The sequence below is a fragment of the Dasypus novemcinctus genome, chromosome 7 (genome assembly GCF_030445035.2).
Source record: "Dasypus novemcinctus isolate mDasNov1 chromosome 7, mDasNov1.1.hap2, whole genome shotgun sequence".
In the NCBI taxonomy this organism is placed as follows: Eukaryota; Metazoa; Chordata; class Mammalia; order Cingulata; family Dasypodidae; genus Dasypus; species Dasypus novemcinctus.
The window spans coordinates 115735554-115750279 of record NC_080679.1 but is presented as its reverse complement, the minus strand read 5'-3'; the positions used below and the strand labels follow the sequence as shown (position 1 = coordinate 115750279).

General features: G+C 44.6%; 1 protein-coding gene across 1 annotated transcript in view; it reads right to left on the bottom strand.

The window, feature by feature from the left end:
• The window catches only part of TMEM163 (transmembrane protein 163), a 275356-nt gene that overhangs the window by 99868 nt on the left and 160762 nt on the right, over nucleotides 1–14726 (bottom strand). Inside the window, exons 3-4 of the mRNA XM_004480181.5 lie at nucleotides 8472–8515; nucleotides 7081–7172 (exon numbers count right to left, since the gene is read on the bottom strand). Of these exons, the coding sequence (XP_004480238.2) occupies nucleotides 7081–7172; nucleotides 8472–8515 (136 nt within the window). The remainder of the gene's footprint in view (nucleotides 1–7080; nucleotides 7173–8471; nucleotides 8516–14726) is intronic.

Genomic DNA, 14726 nt, shown 5'->3' with positions numbered 1-14726 from the left:
CAATGGATTTATGCCTCTCTAAGAATATCCTTCCCATAGCTCTCCAATTCCCCTTCCAATATGCTGCTGAGCATAATGCCACTTGGAGGTACATTTGGAACAGGAGTGCAGCCTCCTGTGCTGTGTTCTTGCCTCGCAGAATTAGAAGCCTGCAAAGGTGAGCAATGCCTCCCATCTGCCTCCACGTCTCTGCGTCAGAAGGCTGACTGATGGCCCAAAGAGACAGCTGGGCCTGGGAGCCACGGCGTGACCCCACCTGGGCTGCTATGGTATGCAAACTGTCGGCTGCTCCCAACCCGTCCAGCTGTACCTTCAGGGATAGCATCCCGATGGCCCTCCTCAGCTGACAGCAGTGGGAGACTGGACTTCCCGTGGCTTACACAACCTCACGAGGCACACGACAGCATGGCGAAGGCAGCCGTGGAATTCCCTGTGTCATCTGGCCTTGTCAAGTTCTTCCTCTGCTGATTACTCTCCACACCCTCCACCTCCAGATCTACCTCCGCCCCCCCCCCCCCCCCGCCAGTCTCCTCTCATTTCCAAATCCCCCGGCCAAGCATAGATGAAAAAATACCTATTTAAAGTTGTGCTGTCCAATACAGGAGCCACGAGCCACATGTGACATTAAAGTGTAAAATGAAGTGAAATCAAACAAAAGTAAAAGCCTGCTTCTCAGCCACTCTAGACACCCCCCCACACCCCACCCCAAGCACTCAATAGCCATATGTGGCCAGTGGCTGCCACGCTGGGCAGCGCAGATGTTGGACACGTCCCTCAACACAGAGTTCTATTGGACAGCTCTGGGCTAAAGAGCATAAAGAAAATGTCTCCTCGCTTTCTCCTGTCCCCAGACCCCCTCCCCGAGGCGACCCTGCTGCCAGTCTCCTTTGTATCTTTGCAGAGATCTTTTATATGTGTGTGTGCATACGAGCCTCTTTTGTTAAAACAAATGAGAAAATAGCGTAAACATTGCTGTGCTCAAAGCTGTCTTCAGTTGATGTGCCTTGGAGATCACAATGTATGTGTACAAATAGTGCTTCATTCTTTTGAATGGCTGCAGAGTGATCCAAGGTCACCAGTCACGACCACCCACGCCCTGACTCACACTCTTCTCTCCACCCTTTGTGCAGCCCTACCCCACCAACCTCCCATACTCCCAGTCTGCACATCCTAAAACTCTTTTCTGATTACTTCCTTCACCTTCTTGCCCTAACAAAAGAGGAGGTGTCCTGTGAGGAAGCTGCTTTCCCTCCCTTTGAAGTAGAGGCAGTTTTTTCTCTCTCATCCCACATTCTCATGGTCTCCCTGTCCTCATAGCCACTCCAACCCAGTTCTCCAGCTCCGTCCCTCAACTCTCCCAGCTGCCATCAGACTAAATCACCCACTATACCTCCCAGTTGCCCTGAATCCCCAACCTCCTGGACCGCCTTCATTTACTAGGACAACAGCAGACAGTCCACTGCCTTCATACTTCCCCAAATTCAGCACACTTCCCTGATAGATTCAATCCCAGATGGAGCAGTCAGACAGCACCTCACTCATCCATGTCCCTGACAGTGTGCCCCACCCTACCTCAGCCATCCATTCCCAACAAAAAGCTACACCAATAAAGGAACCATCTGTGAAATCTTGGTGGTTAGCACCCCACTCTCAGATTAGTTCCCCCATACGGACAACTGTTGGCCTAATCAAGACTTGTAATCCATGGTCAGTAATCACCAACCCCATTATTGTCCCCCCATCCTTCCTTATTCTGTTTGGGAATCTTGGTCTAGTCTTACCATCCCTCCCTTGCAAACAAACTTGACTCCCTTTCCCCAACTTCTATCATACTCAACTGCTAAATACCCCAATCATGAGTAAACCTCTCAGTCCACTTTCTTCATACCTATATTCTATACTCCTGGAGGTGACTAATAAAACTTGGAGCTTTTGCAAAATAACTTAGGGATCAGATGTAGCTCAAGTAGTTGAGCATCTCACATATGAGGTCCTGGGTTCAACCCCCAGTACCTCCTAAAAACAAACAAATAAATGGAAAACGAGCTCTCACTGGGGAGCAAATGTAGCTCACTGGTTGAGTGCCTGCTTTCCAAGTATGAGGTCCTGGATTCAATCCCCAGTACCTCCTAAAAACAATAATAAATAATAACTCTTAGGGCTATCATCTACGGTGGTGCTGAAGGCACAATCTCTCTCCCTCAAGCATCAAGCATCCCCCCATCATATCCAAGTCAGGACAAGAAGTCATCAGGGTGGCAGGACTGGGGAAGGGTTCTCTTCTCTTTGTACTGGCAATTCCAAGTTCAAGATTCACTTAGACTTTTTGTCTGTTTTAGTTTCCTATGCTGCTTACAGCAGATACCATGAAATGGGTTGGCTTAAACAACAGGAATTTGTTGGCTTATAGTTTGAGGCTGAGAAAATGTCCGAATCAACACCTTCAAGGCAATGCTTTCCCCCTGAACACTGGCTGCTGATGATCCTTGGCTCCTCTGCCACCGGTCAAGGCTCATGGTGGCATCTGCTGGACCCTTCCTTCTCTTCCAGGTTTTGTTGATTTCAGCTTCTTGTTTCCATGGCTTTTTTCTTTCTCTCTCTGTATTCATTCCATTTATAAAAGACTCCAGCAATAGGATTAAGACTCATTCTGCATGAAGTGGGTCATACCTTAACTGAAGTAGCCTCATCATAAGGTCCTACTTACAATGGGTTTATATCCACAGGAATGGATTTAAGAGCATGTTTTCCTAGGGTGCATACAGCTTCAAACTACCACAGGGTCTAATTGTGAGAAATATAAGAGGAATTAACTGAAGGCCAGTTGGATAATTTCACATTTCCTCTGACCAATACTGCCTTAACTTCCCTTTAGCTTGACTAAACTTTAGACAGGCCTGTCCATGACTCCAGACCCAACTGACCTCCCTCCCACCCAAGTCCTTACACTTTGATGCACCTGAGAGGCCCCTAACTATGTTTCCTTCTCTTCCTCCTCTCTCCAACCCTCTCACATTCCAGGGAACATAATTAACTGCAAAGGAAAATATTTCAAAACCAAGTGGTCCTATGCAATCTCAGTAAATTGCTCAATCCATCCCAGTGATCAATCCCTTTACCTTCTTTTGGTGCTTTTCCTCCAATCACCCCCAGCCTTAAAGAGCTGGCTGTTTTTTGTTTCAACAGAGTTGAGCTCTACTTTTTCTCCCCTGTTACAGCAGCTCCTCAATAAAGTCATCCTTGCTTGTTGAACTTTGTTCGGTGCAGTTTTTTGTTTGAAACCTCTAATATTTATTCTCCTTCAACTGACTGAAAACTCATGATTTTTCTAACTATACCCCTCACTCTAAGTCATTCATGCTCATTAATATGCAAACATCAGCCACTCAGCTGGCAGTGATTTCATGAAGTTTTTTCTTATATAGGCTGCACTAGAGATTAAAAGGTCAACTCGTACAGGGAACTGTGAATGTCATTTTAATCTGAATATTAAGAGTCTCCAGATGAATTCATTGGCCTCATGACATAACCCATCACCTAGAAATTATCGAAGTGTTCACCTTTTGGGTAAAAATATGGATACACATTTTTGAAATGGCACCTGTCTGGACATCATTAAAGATTTCATATAGCCCATTTTGATCTTGGAAAAACACTAAGATGCTCACAGAGACCCAAGAGTATAAAAAAGTCACAGTACTTTGCATCTATGTGAGAAAATCACTTCAGTAGACAGGAAATCCAGGAGAAAAGCAAATTACAAGAGAGCAATTGGGAAATGAGGAACTCAATTCCTTCTGGACCTGAAAATTAAAATTTCTAAGAGGACTTTCAAATTGTGGATTATCAATGCTAAAATAAGAAAGAAAAGGCAGAGGGAAGAGTTTTCTCTTTTGAAGGTACTGACTGAAAGAAATATAATGCAAGCCACATATATGATTTTGAATTTCTAGAAACCACACTACAAAAGTAAAAAGAAACAAGGAAGATAAAATTTAAAATAGTTTCTTTAACCCACTATATCCAAAATATTCTGACCACTATGTAATCAATGTTTTAAGATAATTAATAAGGTGTTTACATTTTCTTTTTCTTACTAGGGCTTTGGAATCTGGTGTATATTCTACATTTTTGGCATATTTCAATTTGAAACAGCAACTATCAATTGTTAAAACCACCACTATTGACCACCTTATTGGACAGAGCAAATATAGAACCCACAGTGATGTGTTCTTCTGGCAACACAGGTGCTAGCTCTTGAAAAGTGAGCATACCTCTACACTGCACTTATTATGTTCCTCCATTACCAGCCAGCAGCAGACAGGGTGGATGCATTAGTTCTTCCTTTGGTTAGACCATGTTAACTCAACTTTGGTCCATTATGGTGCCATCACTTAAACCTTTACAAGCTCAGTGTACTACCATTGTTTTCTTAAAATTTTTCAACGTAAATTGGCTCACTTGAAAAAAAATCAATGTTATCCTGAACCATAGCATCTGTGATATCATGGGTTTTACACTTTAATTATACCCATTAAAGGAAAAAGAGTTAATATATTAAAATAAATATTAAACATTTATTGTATGTAGAACTTTTAATTAGCTTGACTGTAAAAGTATGGAAATGGGTAGAGTTAATGGTAACACATTATCATCTGTGTAACTAACATGGCTCATTTATAAATAGGATTGTGGCTGAAAGCAGTAGTCTAGGGATATAAATGTCAATTGAAAGAAAGCTAGAGAATAATCTAGGGACCGATTAATACAGTCAGCCTGGTGGTGGACGAGGATTATAGTTAATAATAGATACAAGAATGTTCTTCTATGAACTAGAATAAAAGTACATCACTAGTAAAAGGTGGTAAGAATACAGTGATGCATGGGAAATGTAACTAATAGACTATAGTTAACAGCAATATTGTAATATTCTTGCATCAGTGGCAAAGAGGGTACTATGTCAACAGTGTCAATAATAGGGAGGTATGGGATTTTTTCTTTTGGACTAAGGAAAACATTCAAAGGTTTACTGGGGTGATGACTGCAGAACTCTGATAAAAGTGAGAGCCATTAAGTGTACACTTTGGTTAGAATGTACAAGGCATGGGACTATATAACAGTGAACCATGTGGTGGAAGATGGAAGTTACCATGTGGGTAACAGTACAAATATGAGTGTTCTCTCATGAACTATAACTCATGTACAATACTAAAACATAGTGGTAATAATAGGGAATGTATGGAAAAAATATGCCAAGCATACATTATGGACCATAGTTAGTGGTAATGGTCTGATCATGTTCCTTCATAATCTGCAACAGATGTTCCACAACAATGTAAGGTGATGGTGGGGAGGGTGATGTATGGGAATTCTGCACATTATGTATGATTGTTTTGTAAGCACACAGCTTCCCTAATAAAAAATATTTTTTAATAAATAAATAGCATTTAAAAGAAGTTTTGTATAATATCTAAAGCCAGCACTGAACTAAAATTTTCTATCTCCAGCAAATCAGCTATGGTCTCGTCTCTCAAAAGCTTTCCATTTGGCAATTCAACCTCAGATACATTACTATCTGAAATCCCCTGGTGCCAAAGAGACTTCCAAACGTTTGTATATTTGAGTGTAACTTAACATCCTCATCAAGATTACCTCTGTGTGGGTACTGCCACAAACCACAGGCAAGGTGGTATTTACTCGTTTATATTCAAACTTCCATAAACTGCAGAGGTAGTACAAAACTCTTGCCCCAATAACTGGGGGCTCAGTCCTAGGGAGCCCTCTTAATTGTGATGGTTGCTAAGGTATTTTGAACTACATGCCAAAGTCTGTACTATGTGTATACAAAAACACATAATGTTGTCTGTTGACTCATATAATCACTGCAATAACCACTTATGAAAGAGCAATTGTGTTTTCCTAATTTTCCAGATGGAGCAACTAAGGCATAGAGCACTTAGTACCATTCCCACAGTGACAGACCCTGCAAATGGTAGAGGTAAGACACAAACTGTGGAAATGCATATCTAGAACCTGTGCACTTATCCCGTTGGGTTACAAATGGTATAAGAGATGGAAGATGGAAAAGACAAAAATTTTATGGTCTCAAATATAAATCTCAAAGATAAAGTCATCACCCACAGGACAAGAAGACTGAGTCAAACAACATTTTCTAATACAGAGAGGGATAGAAGAAAATAGAATAATTTAGAAGGCTCTAAAGGTATCTTTTGTAAATTACAATGGAGAACTCATCTTATTAGAAGGAAAGAAAAAAGTGTGAAAATTCAAGGGAACAAAGATTCTGGGAAGTGGATTTGGCCCAATGAATAGGGTGTCCACCTACCACATGGGAGGTCCAAGGTTCAAACCCAGGGACTCCTGACCCATGTGATGAGCTGGCCCACACGCATTGCTGATGCGTGCAAGGAGTGCCGTGCCACTAGGGGTGTCCCCCGTGTAGGGAGTGCGCCCCATAAGGAGAGCCACCCAGTGTGAAAAAAGTGCAGCCTGCCCAGGAATGGCACCACACACACGGAGAGCTGATGCAGCAAGATGATGCAACAAAATGAGACACAGATTCCAGGTGCCGCTGACAAGAATACAAGCGGGCACAGAAGAACACACAGTGAATGGACACAGAGAGCAGACAACTGGGGCTGGGGGGAAGGGGAGAGAAATAAAAAATAAATCTTTTTAAAAAAAAGATTCTAACAAGAGGACGAAAAAGAGGATGGATGGATGGATGGGTGGATGGATGGATGATGGATGGATGGGTGGGTGGGTGGTGGGTGGGTTGGCAGATGTATGGGTAGATGGATGGATGAGTGGATGAGCAAACAAATATCTACTAGGACCCAAGCACAGATAACAGGGAGAATTATAAATGGGCAGACCTTCTCTCTGATAGGAGGGGCCTACCACACAGCTGATACCATTCCAGCCACAATCGAAGGCAAATTGGGGACCTCTTTCTCATCATTCAGACCAAAGTTTCAGGATGAGCTTCTGGACATCCTAATTCCATGGCCTCCACTGGCAAGGAGTCTGCAATCCGGAAAAAGATGAAAAGCCACTCACATGTATTCCCTGTGGGCAGAGTGCACAGCAGCGGCATTGCTGTAACGCCACAGGACAATTGCCGAGGACAGGACATCGAGGATGGCGTCAAACTAGGAGAAAGAGAGGAGGCATTAGTGCTTTTCCGGAGCTAATAGGGTACAACTGTGAAGACGCAGGACAACTGCGCTGTGACTCAGCACATCTGAGCATGCGACTCCAGACACTCCCCCATGGCCAGGCAGGCCCGAGGCCCTTCATGGAGGGCCGGGGGACACCTGACAAGCCCCTCCCGGCTCTGCCCAGCCTGAGAAACCACACTCTGCCCTGTGGTGGGCTCTGCTCCCTGGGCCCTGCCCCCCAGAACCCTGGAGATAAAGGGGTTACCTCTGTTCCAAAACACACAGAAGTGGTTTCCCCGTGGCTGGCAAAAGAATTTCAGCATCATGTCCCAAGTAAAAGATTCAGAGTGAGGAGTCTTAGCTGCTGGCTCCCACTGGGACTGCTGTACCCGGGGTCCCAGGGAAGGGTGGGGATCACCCAGGGGTCTGGAAAGTCTGCCAGCACTTTGAGATTGGATAGCAAAGTAAACGCTTTTGTTTGAATGAGAAGGAGGGAAAAGAAGGGAAAGTGAAAGAGAGATGGGGCAGAAGGAGTGAGGAAATGGGCATGGGTGTATGTGTGAAGTGTTTGTGGTAGGCCTTTTTCTGGGGAGACAGTCCACGCCTTCAGAAGATTCTGAAAAGAAACTACAATATCCCCAAAACATCAAGTCTTCATAACAAAGGGAAGGACTATGGGTTTGGAAACAGAAGCACATACCTACCCTCAGACACAGGGAACCCTAAAACTACACAGGAGGCCTGTTTCTGGGGCACCTCTAGAATTACAAGCTCAAGTACTCTCTTGAACTCTTCTAACATACCTTGCCTGTAAACCAGCTTTCAGGTCCCATTTTCCCTAGCCAACCCCCACCAGAAGCAGGCTCAGAACACACATTCCCCTAGTGCAGCTACAGACTGACTTACCGCAGAATGGTAAGCCAAGTTTAATTCCCAGCACTTCTACCTACACAGGCCAGAGGCTTTGCTCCAGCATGTGTCCATTTTTAAGCCTATAACCGTGGAGAAATAAAAAGGGCCAAACTCCTAAAATAGCCAGGCAACCCATTCTGGAAAAATTTGGTCCCAATGATCTGTACTTAAGAATTACACAGTCTTGTTGCAATTTATTTCTGTCAAATCATAATTTGTTATAGGAGCTATTTCCATAAAAGGTATGTTTCTAAAGCTAAATTTTCATATGCTAGCCACCCTCTTATTTGAGGGCCTAGGGTGAGATTGGTTGGCTTAGGAAAAACGTGCAAAACTCTATAAAAGTACATAAAATGTACATAAAAGTACATTACTTACTGCAAACCCAAAAGCAGAGGCGCTGTACCTCATAACGGAGACAGCTAAAAAGAAAGAAAATAGTGTTCAGAATATTTTAAAACCTCATGGATAGTTTCTCTCATTTGTGAGTATATGAATCTATTTGATAGGTCTTTTAAACATCAGTGGTAAAGTTCTAAGAGAATAAAATTAAAAATTAACTGCACATGTAAAATCTGAGAATTAAAAAATGGGAAGTGTGAACTGAAAAGATTTCCCGACACCACTTGCAACACTGTCCCTTCCCAGTGTGTCTGGAAGCACCAAAGGGCCAACTTCAGAACGACAATGCTTACGCAGCTGTCAATCAAATGACTTCTTAGACGCTGAAAATTTAACAACTGGGACTAAAGAACTGCGAACTAGATTAAACTTTCAAAGTGAAATCACAGCCATCAAAATTGCTCCAATAATAAGGTAATTAGCAGGGATACTGCCATGCACTTGCCATTGCTAACACAGTAGGGAAAAAACCCATGCCTACCAGAGCTAAAAATCCAATGTAGACATCAATAACGCTGTTTAGGAAAACAATAACAAATCATCTTAATCAACAGAGGTCTACAAATGTAGATGTTAAAATTATAAAATAAAATTCCCATTACAAAATTTATCTACTTTTTTGGGGGGCAAGGTAATTGTGTAGCACTTTTGCCTAATTCTGTGATCTGTTCAGCATGCCTAAGTAGCATCCAGCCTCAAAAGCTCTTCTCAATTTGACTTAATAAAGGAAGATGTCCAAATCCAAGCCATGTTTAATAATCATATACCCATCTACCAACAACACCCTAAGGGTCAGCAAAGCTTTGAAATGGGGTGTTCCCAGGTACTTGCTGCTCTTTGTCCAGGTGTTATAAGTGATTACTCATGGAGTAAGAGAGATGGGAGGGAGGGCGGCACAGTCTGGACGACCATTCACCTCGCCACAATTTCCTTTCTGCTCTCTGCCCTCCCCACAAGGTCCCCCAATCAGGTCCTGACCACCATGTCTTGCTTTGTGCCCCCGACCCCCAGTCACAAGTTGGTTGGACCAAAGATCACCTGACACATGTGGACCCAAGTATGTTTCATAGTCTGTAAACGGGAATTGAGATAGAGAGTAGAGGGTCAATTTACCTTGCTAGAAGTCGATCGTGCAAACAAATGGAGCTGGGGTCGTCACTGTTTGCTACAAGGACTGAGCAGCAGAGAGACAAGGAGAGGATAAACAGAGAACTAGGGCAAGAGAGAACAACTGGCTACCTTTCATTGCCCAGCCCTTCCAGAACCTCAACTACATTCCAGTCCTCAGGCCGAGAAAAGTAGGATGCAATCCATTAAATTCCTGAGCTTTTCTGATTTTGACACGAGCTGCTCCCACTGGCCCAGCCAGCTGTGTGCAGTGATGGGCTGCGGCTTCCACGAGCTCTACAGGAGTAAACAGGAGAGGGGCATGGGACCTTCCCAAAGAACCTCAACCTATGGACCACGCCGGCCAAGCAAAAAAGCAGCTGACCCTTCGCGGGTCGCCCTGAGATGCCCCGGAAGACAGTGAGCCTGGCCTCGGTAAGGGCTGAGTAACAGCCAAACATCGTAAAACTTCCTAGAAACAAGTCAAAACGAGTATCTGCTTTTCCCTTTACAACCTGGTTTTAGATCGTAGCTATGTGCTTTCTATGGGTTGTCTCTTTATCAGCAGTGGAAACCTTTTTAAATTCTAGTAAAATTTTGCACCAATGGTCAATAAACACACATAAAAGCAGAGCTGCCTGGACTGGAGATCCTGCTCCCGTCCCCACTCATGCTCTCCAGCCTGGGTGCGGCTCCTCCACGGAAAGGGCCCAGCTAGAAAACTACTCCACACACCAGCAAAGAGGACCATCTGCTTTGGAAAGCCAACTTTATAAGCAATAAACCATGATTTTAAAATCTTCTGAGTTACTTGATAATAGGCATTTATACCGTGGAGGAGTGCCACCAAGTGATTGTCTCTCATTTTGGTATGATGAGAAACAGGAATCTTGTCTTGGAGATTCTGGCAACAAATACAGAGGGATGGCCATCAAATGGTAGGGTTTTCCTGACTCAATCAGAGTCAAATGTCCAGGAAAATAAACCCTTTCAGAACTATATTGGAAAGTTCTCCTTCTGCGAGTAGGCATGCCAATGGGATGAGGGAGCCTAGAATGTGAGTGGAATATTGATATTTTCCATCATCCATCCCCTGTACACAAAGGAATAGGAAACCAAGAGAGCCCCAGTGTAACCCAGAGCCCTTAACAGAAGGGAAGGATTAACATGTGACATTTACTTATAAATTGGCTCCCTCAAATTGCCTCAATGAGATGGAAAGAGGGAAAATGTCACAAACTGCATGGGGACAAAGGTGTACTGAAAGGCCCTAACTGCCATGGCTCTTGTTGCCTCCTTCTGTGGCCAACTCTCCTGTTCTTGCTACTAAATAACAGCAAATAATCATTAGCACTGGACCTAAATGGAAGAGGCCAGCCAGCCTTCCAGGAATTTCCGAAGAGTGTCAAGTAATAACTTTATTTTCTTGGCTCAAAACACACCATGTGCATTAGTCAGCCAAAGGGGTGCTGATACAAAATATCAGAAATTTGCTGGCTTTTGTAAAGGGTATTTATTTGGGGTAGGAACTTAGAGTTAACAGGCCATAAAGCATAAGTTACTTCCCTCACCCAAGTCTACTGTCACATGTTGGAGCATGATGGCTGCCAATGACAGCCAGAGTTCAGGCTTCCTGGGTTCCTCTCTTCCCAGAGCTTGCTTCTCTCTGGGCTCAGGGTTCCTCTCTTCCCAGGGCTTGCTTCTCTTTCCTCACAACCAAGCTCCTCTGTGTGCTTACTTCTTGGGATTCCAGCTCAAGACTATAGCATCAAAACTCCAACTCTGTCCTTTGCCATGCCTTGTATCTGTGAGTCCCCACCCACCAAGGGGCAGGGACTCAACACCCCACTGACGTGGCCCAGTCAAAGTCCTAATCATAATTTAATCACATCCAGGTACAGACCAGTTTACAAACATAATCCAATATCTATTTTGGGAATTCAGAACCCTATCAAACTGTCATACCATGACACACCCTAATTCTGGGATACCAATGAACTCAAGAGAAAGGATTAAACTGGCTTAGACATTCTGTGCCCCCAAGAACTGCGGAGTTTTCGCCCAGACCTTTCCAATATCCCTCATGCTAAAAATGAGCTCTACTTGGAGATGAGCAGGCCTGGGCCAGGATGACCCATTCACAGCAAAGATTACATGGTAGAAGTCCTTGAACCCCACGCACATGTGGCTGACGCGTGGCTTAAAGCCACCTCAGAAACGACAAAAGCCCAGTGGAGCCTTTAAGGCAGCTGCTATATTCAGGGGTGGACACCAGACAAGGACCCTTTTGACCTTAGGCAATTATGCTGTAAACTGGCAACATCCGGGGAAAGACGTGTAATCAGGTGGCAGGAAGCCAAGCCCCAGGATGGAGGCTGCTTGGTCAAGGCAGGGGCCACAGAGTTGAAGGTGATGAAGTGTCCCTACCTGTCAACACCCGGGAGCAGAGCCCGTGGCACAAACAGGGCGGCTGCTCTGGAATGCGGCACCTGACTGTCAGCAGCCAGCAAGAAGCTTTCCAGAATGCCTCTGCTTCTCCTTACACTAGCGCCAGTCTCCACTGCTCATAATTTAGGCATGCACTCAGGGAGCTTGCGACGCTTACAGGCTCCGGGAGCCTCCCTGGGTTCCCGGGCGATCTACAGCCTGTTTTCCACCTCTTAGTCCACCGTGGTGAGAGTGGACATGTACTGTCATTTGATTAGGCCTGGCTTACACACCAAAAAATGCACACTGAAGATGCAGCTCGGCACCTCTCTCCTTGCTTTCTTTTTATTTTTTTAAGACAAAGAGTCCTTACAATGCTCATAACTAATGTTCACCTGTCCTTTGGGGCCCAGCATCCATTCCCCATTCTGGCAGGAGTGCCCCACCCTGCTTCTCCTCTGGGGGGAGAACCTCGCCTGCCTCCTCAGACTATGGGGTTTGGATGAGATGGCTTTGCCCACTCTAGGCAATCCTTACCCCATGGCCAAATGTAATGACTCCAAGGTGGGCACAAGGGTTTTTTGGCCAAAAATTTGGGGAAGGGAGTGTCTTTCTAAGAGGAGATTGAAGATCTGGTAGATGAATACCTGAAGAAGCAGAAAGCAATTTTGCCGTAAATGGCGAGAGGCTGCCTCAGAATAAAGTGGACACAGAGGAAAGAAGATATTAAAGCGAAGACAAATCAGACCCTGATGACTAACTGAACCTCAGGAATCAGCCCTGCCTGGGCTGGGCCATGCAGGTATGTTGAGGAAGAACTTTCCAGAAAGTAGGACGTGTCCGTACAAAGGTCCTGCAGCAGACACACTGGAGGCCATTTTGGCTGAAGCAAAAGGAAGCAGGGGAGAGTTGTATGAGATAATTAACGTCCTTGTTCTCTTAAGCAAAAATTTACATATGAAAGGGGCAGGATACAAAGTGATGTATGTGATACAAATGATTTACGGACCAACGTTGAAGACATGCATTGAAAAACTAGTAAAAAATTCCTCTAAAGGATAACAGTGGTTAATCTTTGGGGGTTAGAAATGCTTGAGTCAATTTCTTTCCTTTCTTGTTTTTTCTATTTTCCACATTTTGTACACCAATCATATATAACCATGCAGACCAGAAAAACAAATCAGTTTTACTTGGGAAAAAATTATCCAACTCAAAAAATATAACCAAAGGTCTAAAACAGAATAGCAGAAACTAGATTTATGACACACATTTGGGAGGAGGCTAAGAGAAAAGCACGTCTTTATTACATCTAAGTTCCTAAAATCTGTCTTCCCAGACCTAACCTAACCCATTCATGAGGAGGAAGTCAGACCCCAAAGAGCTCAGAGCAGCATGCTGGCGGGCCAGGCAAGCCAGGGCAGGGAACACAAGCAAAACGTCACCCCAATCCGAGGGACCTCCTGCCTTCCTGGTTTTCACTCGCCCCATACCGCACTTTCATTCGTGTATCAAGAGGGTAATAAGAGCTACACTCCCAGAAGCACACACAACAGAAGACTTAAATAAATATTTATACAGGTCTGGCTAAAGACCTGACCTGCTTTAACTAAGTCATACACACACCAGGCCACAAAATCCATCAGCTGAAAGCTCCAACTCAAACAGAAGGACAGCTGGAAAATGGACGGGACCCAGGCAGCCCACAGTTAGGGCGACGCTAAATGCAAATCGGGCAGCTGGATAAGCAGGTTTCCAGGGAGGGCCGCAGAAGGCTGGGACAAAGCGCCTTGGAAATGCGCAGAGAGGCGAGGAGGCCAGCGAGGCGACTGCAGAGCAGTGCGGAGATCCTCCGCAAGAGCGTGAAACAAAGAGCGCCGTGTGAACGACAAGCTAGATTGAGAGCAACAATGAGGACCCATCTGTCGTTCTCTCCAAGTCAGGCAATAATTATCCTGCGCCTTAGCACCCTTTAGCAATACCCCAGGCCCCATAACACCTCCGAGTTGCTAAATTATGAGACCAGTAAAGCTCCGTTAATAAATCAATCCCACTTTAATTACACCGCCTCCATCACTCAGACCCGGCAGCAGCCTCACCAGCCTGCGTGTCCCTCATCAGCCTGAGAGCCCAGCTTTCCACCCGCCACGCTTGTGACGGAGGCTGACGGAGGTGCTAGTGCTTGCCAGGACTGAGGCAGCAGAGCAGGTGCAATTTAAGAGAGGTTCAAATTAATTTTTTTTTTGAGGTACCAAGGCCAGGGTTTGAAGTTGGGACCTTGTATGTGGGAAGCCGGTGCTCAACCACTGAGCCACATCGGCTTCCCTGAGTTGGTTTTTTCATTTGTTTGTTGTTTGTTTTGTTTTTAGGAGGCACCAGGGACCAAACCCAGACCTCCCAAATGGGGAGCAGGCACTCAACCTCTTGAGTCACATCCACTCCCCAAATTAATTTTTAAGTTCCAACTTGCTTCAACAGAATCTCTCTCCTACTCAAACACAAGATCATAGCGTAGAACAAATATTAGTGAGAGGGATATTGAATTCAGTCATACCCAAAGGGGAAGAAGAAATACAATTTGAAAACAAAAGCAACAAAACTACTGCTTAAGCCACTAAACTACCCATCTTCAATTGCAGCACGGTGACTTGGCTTCTTATTTCTTGTCGGTCTAGACCAGAATTTGCAAAAGCGCTGCCT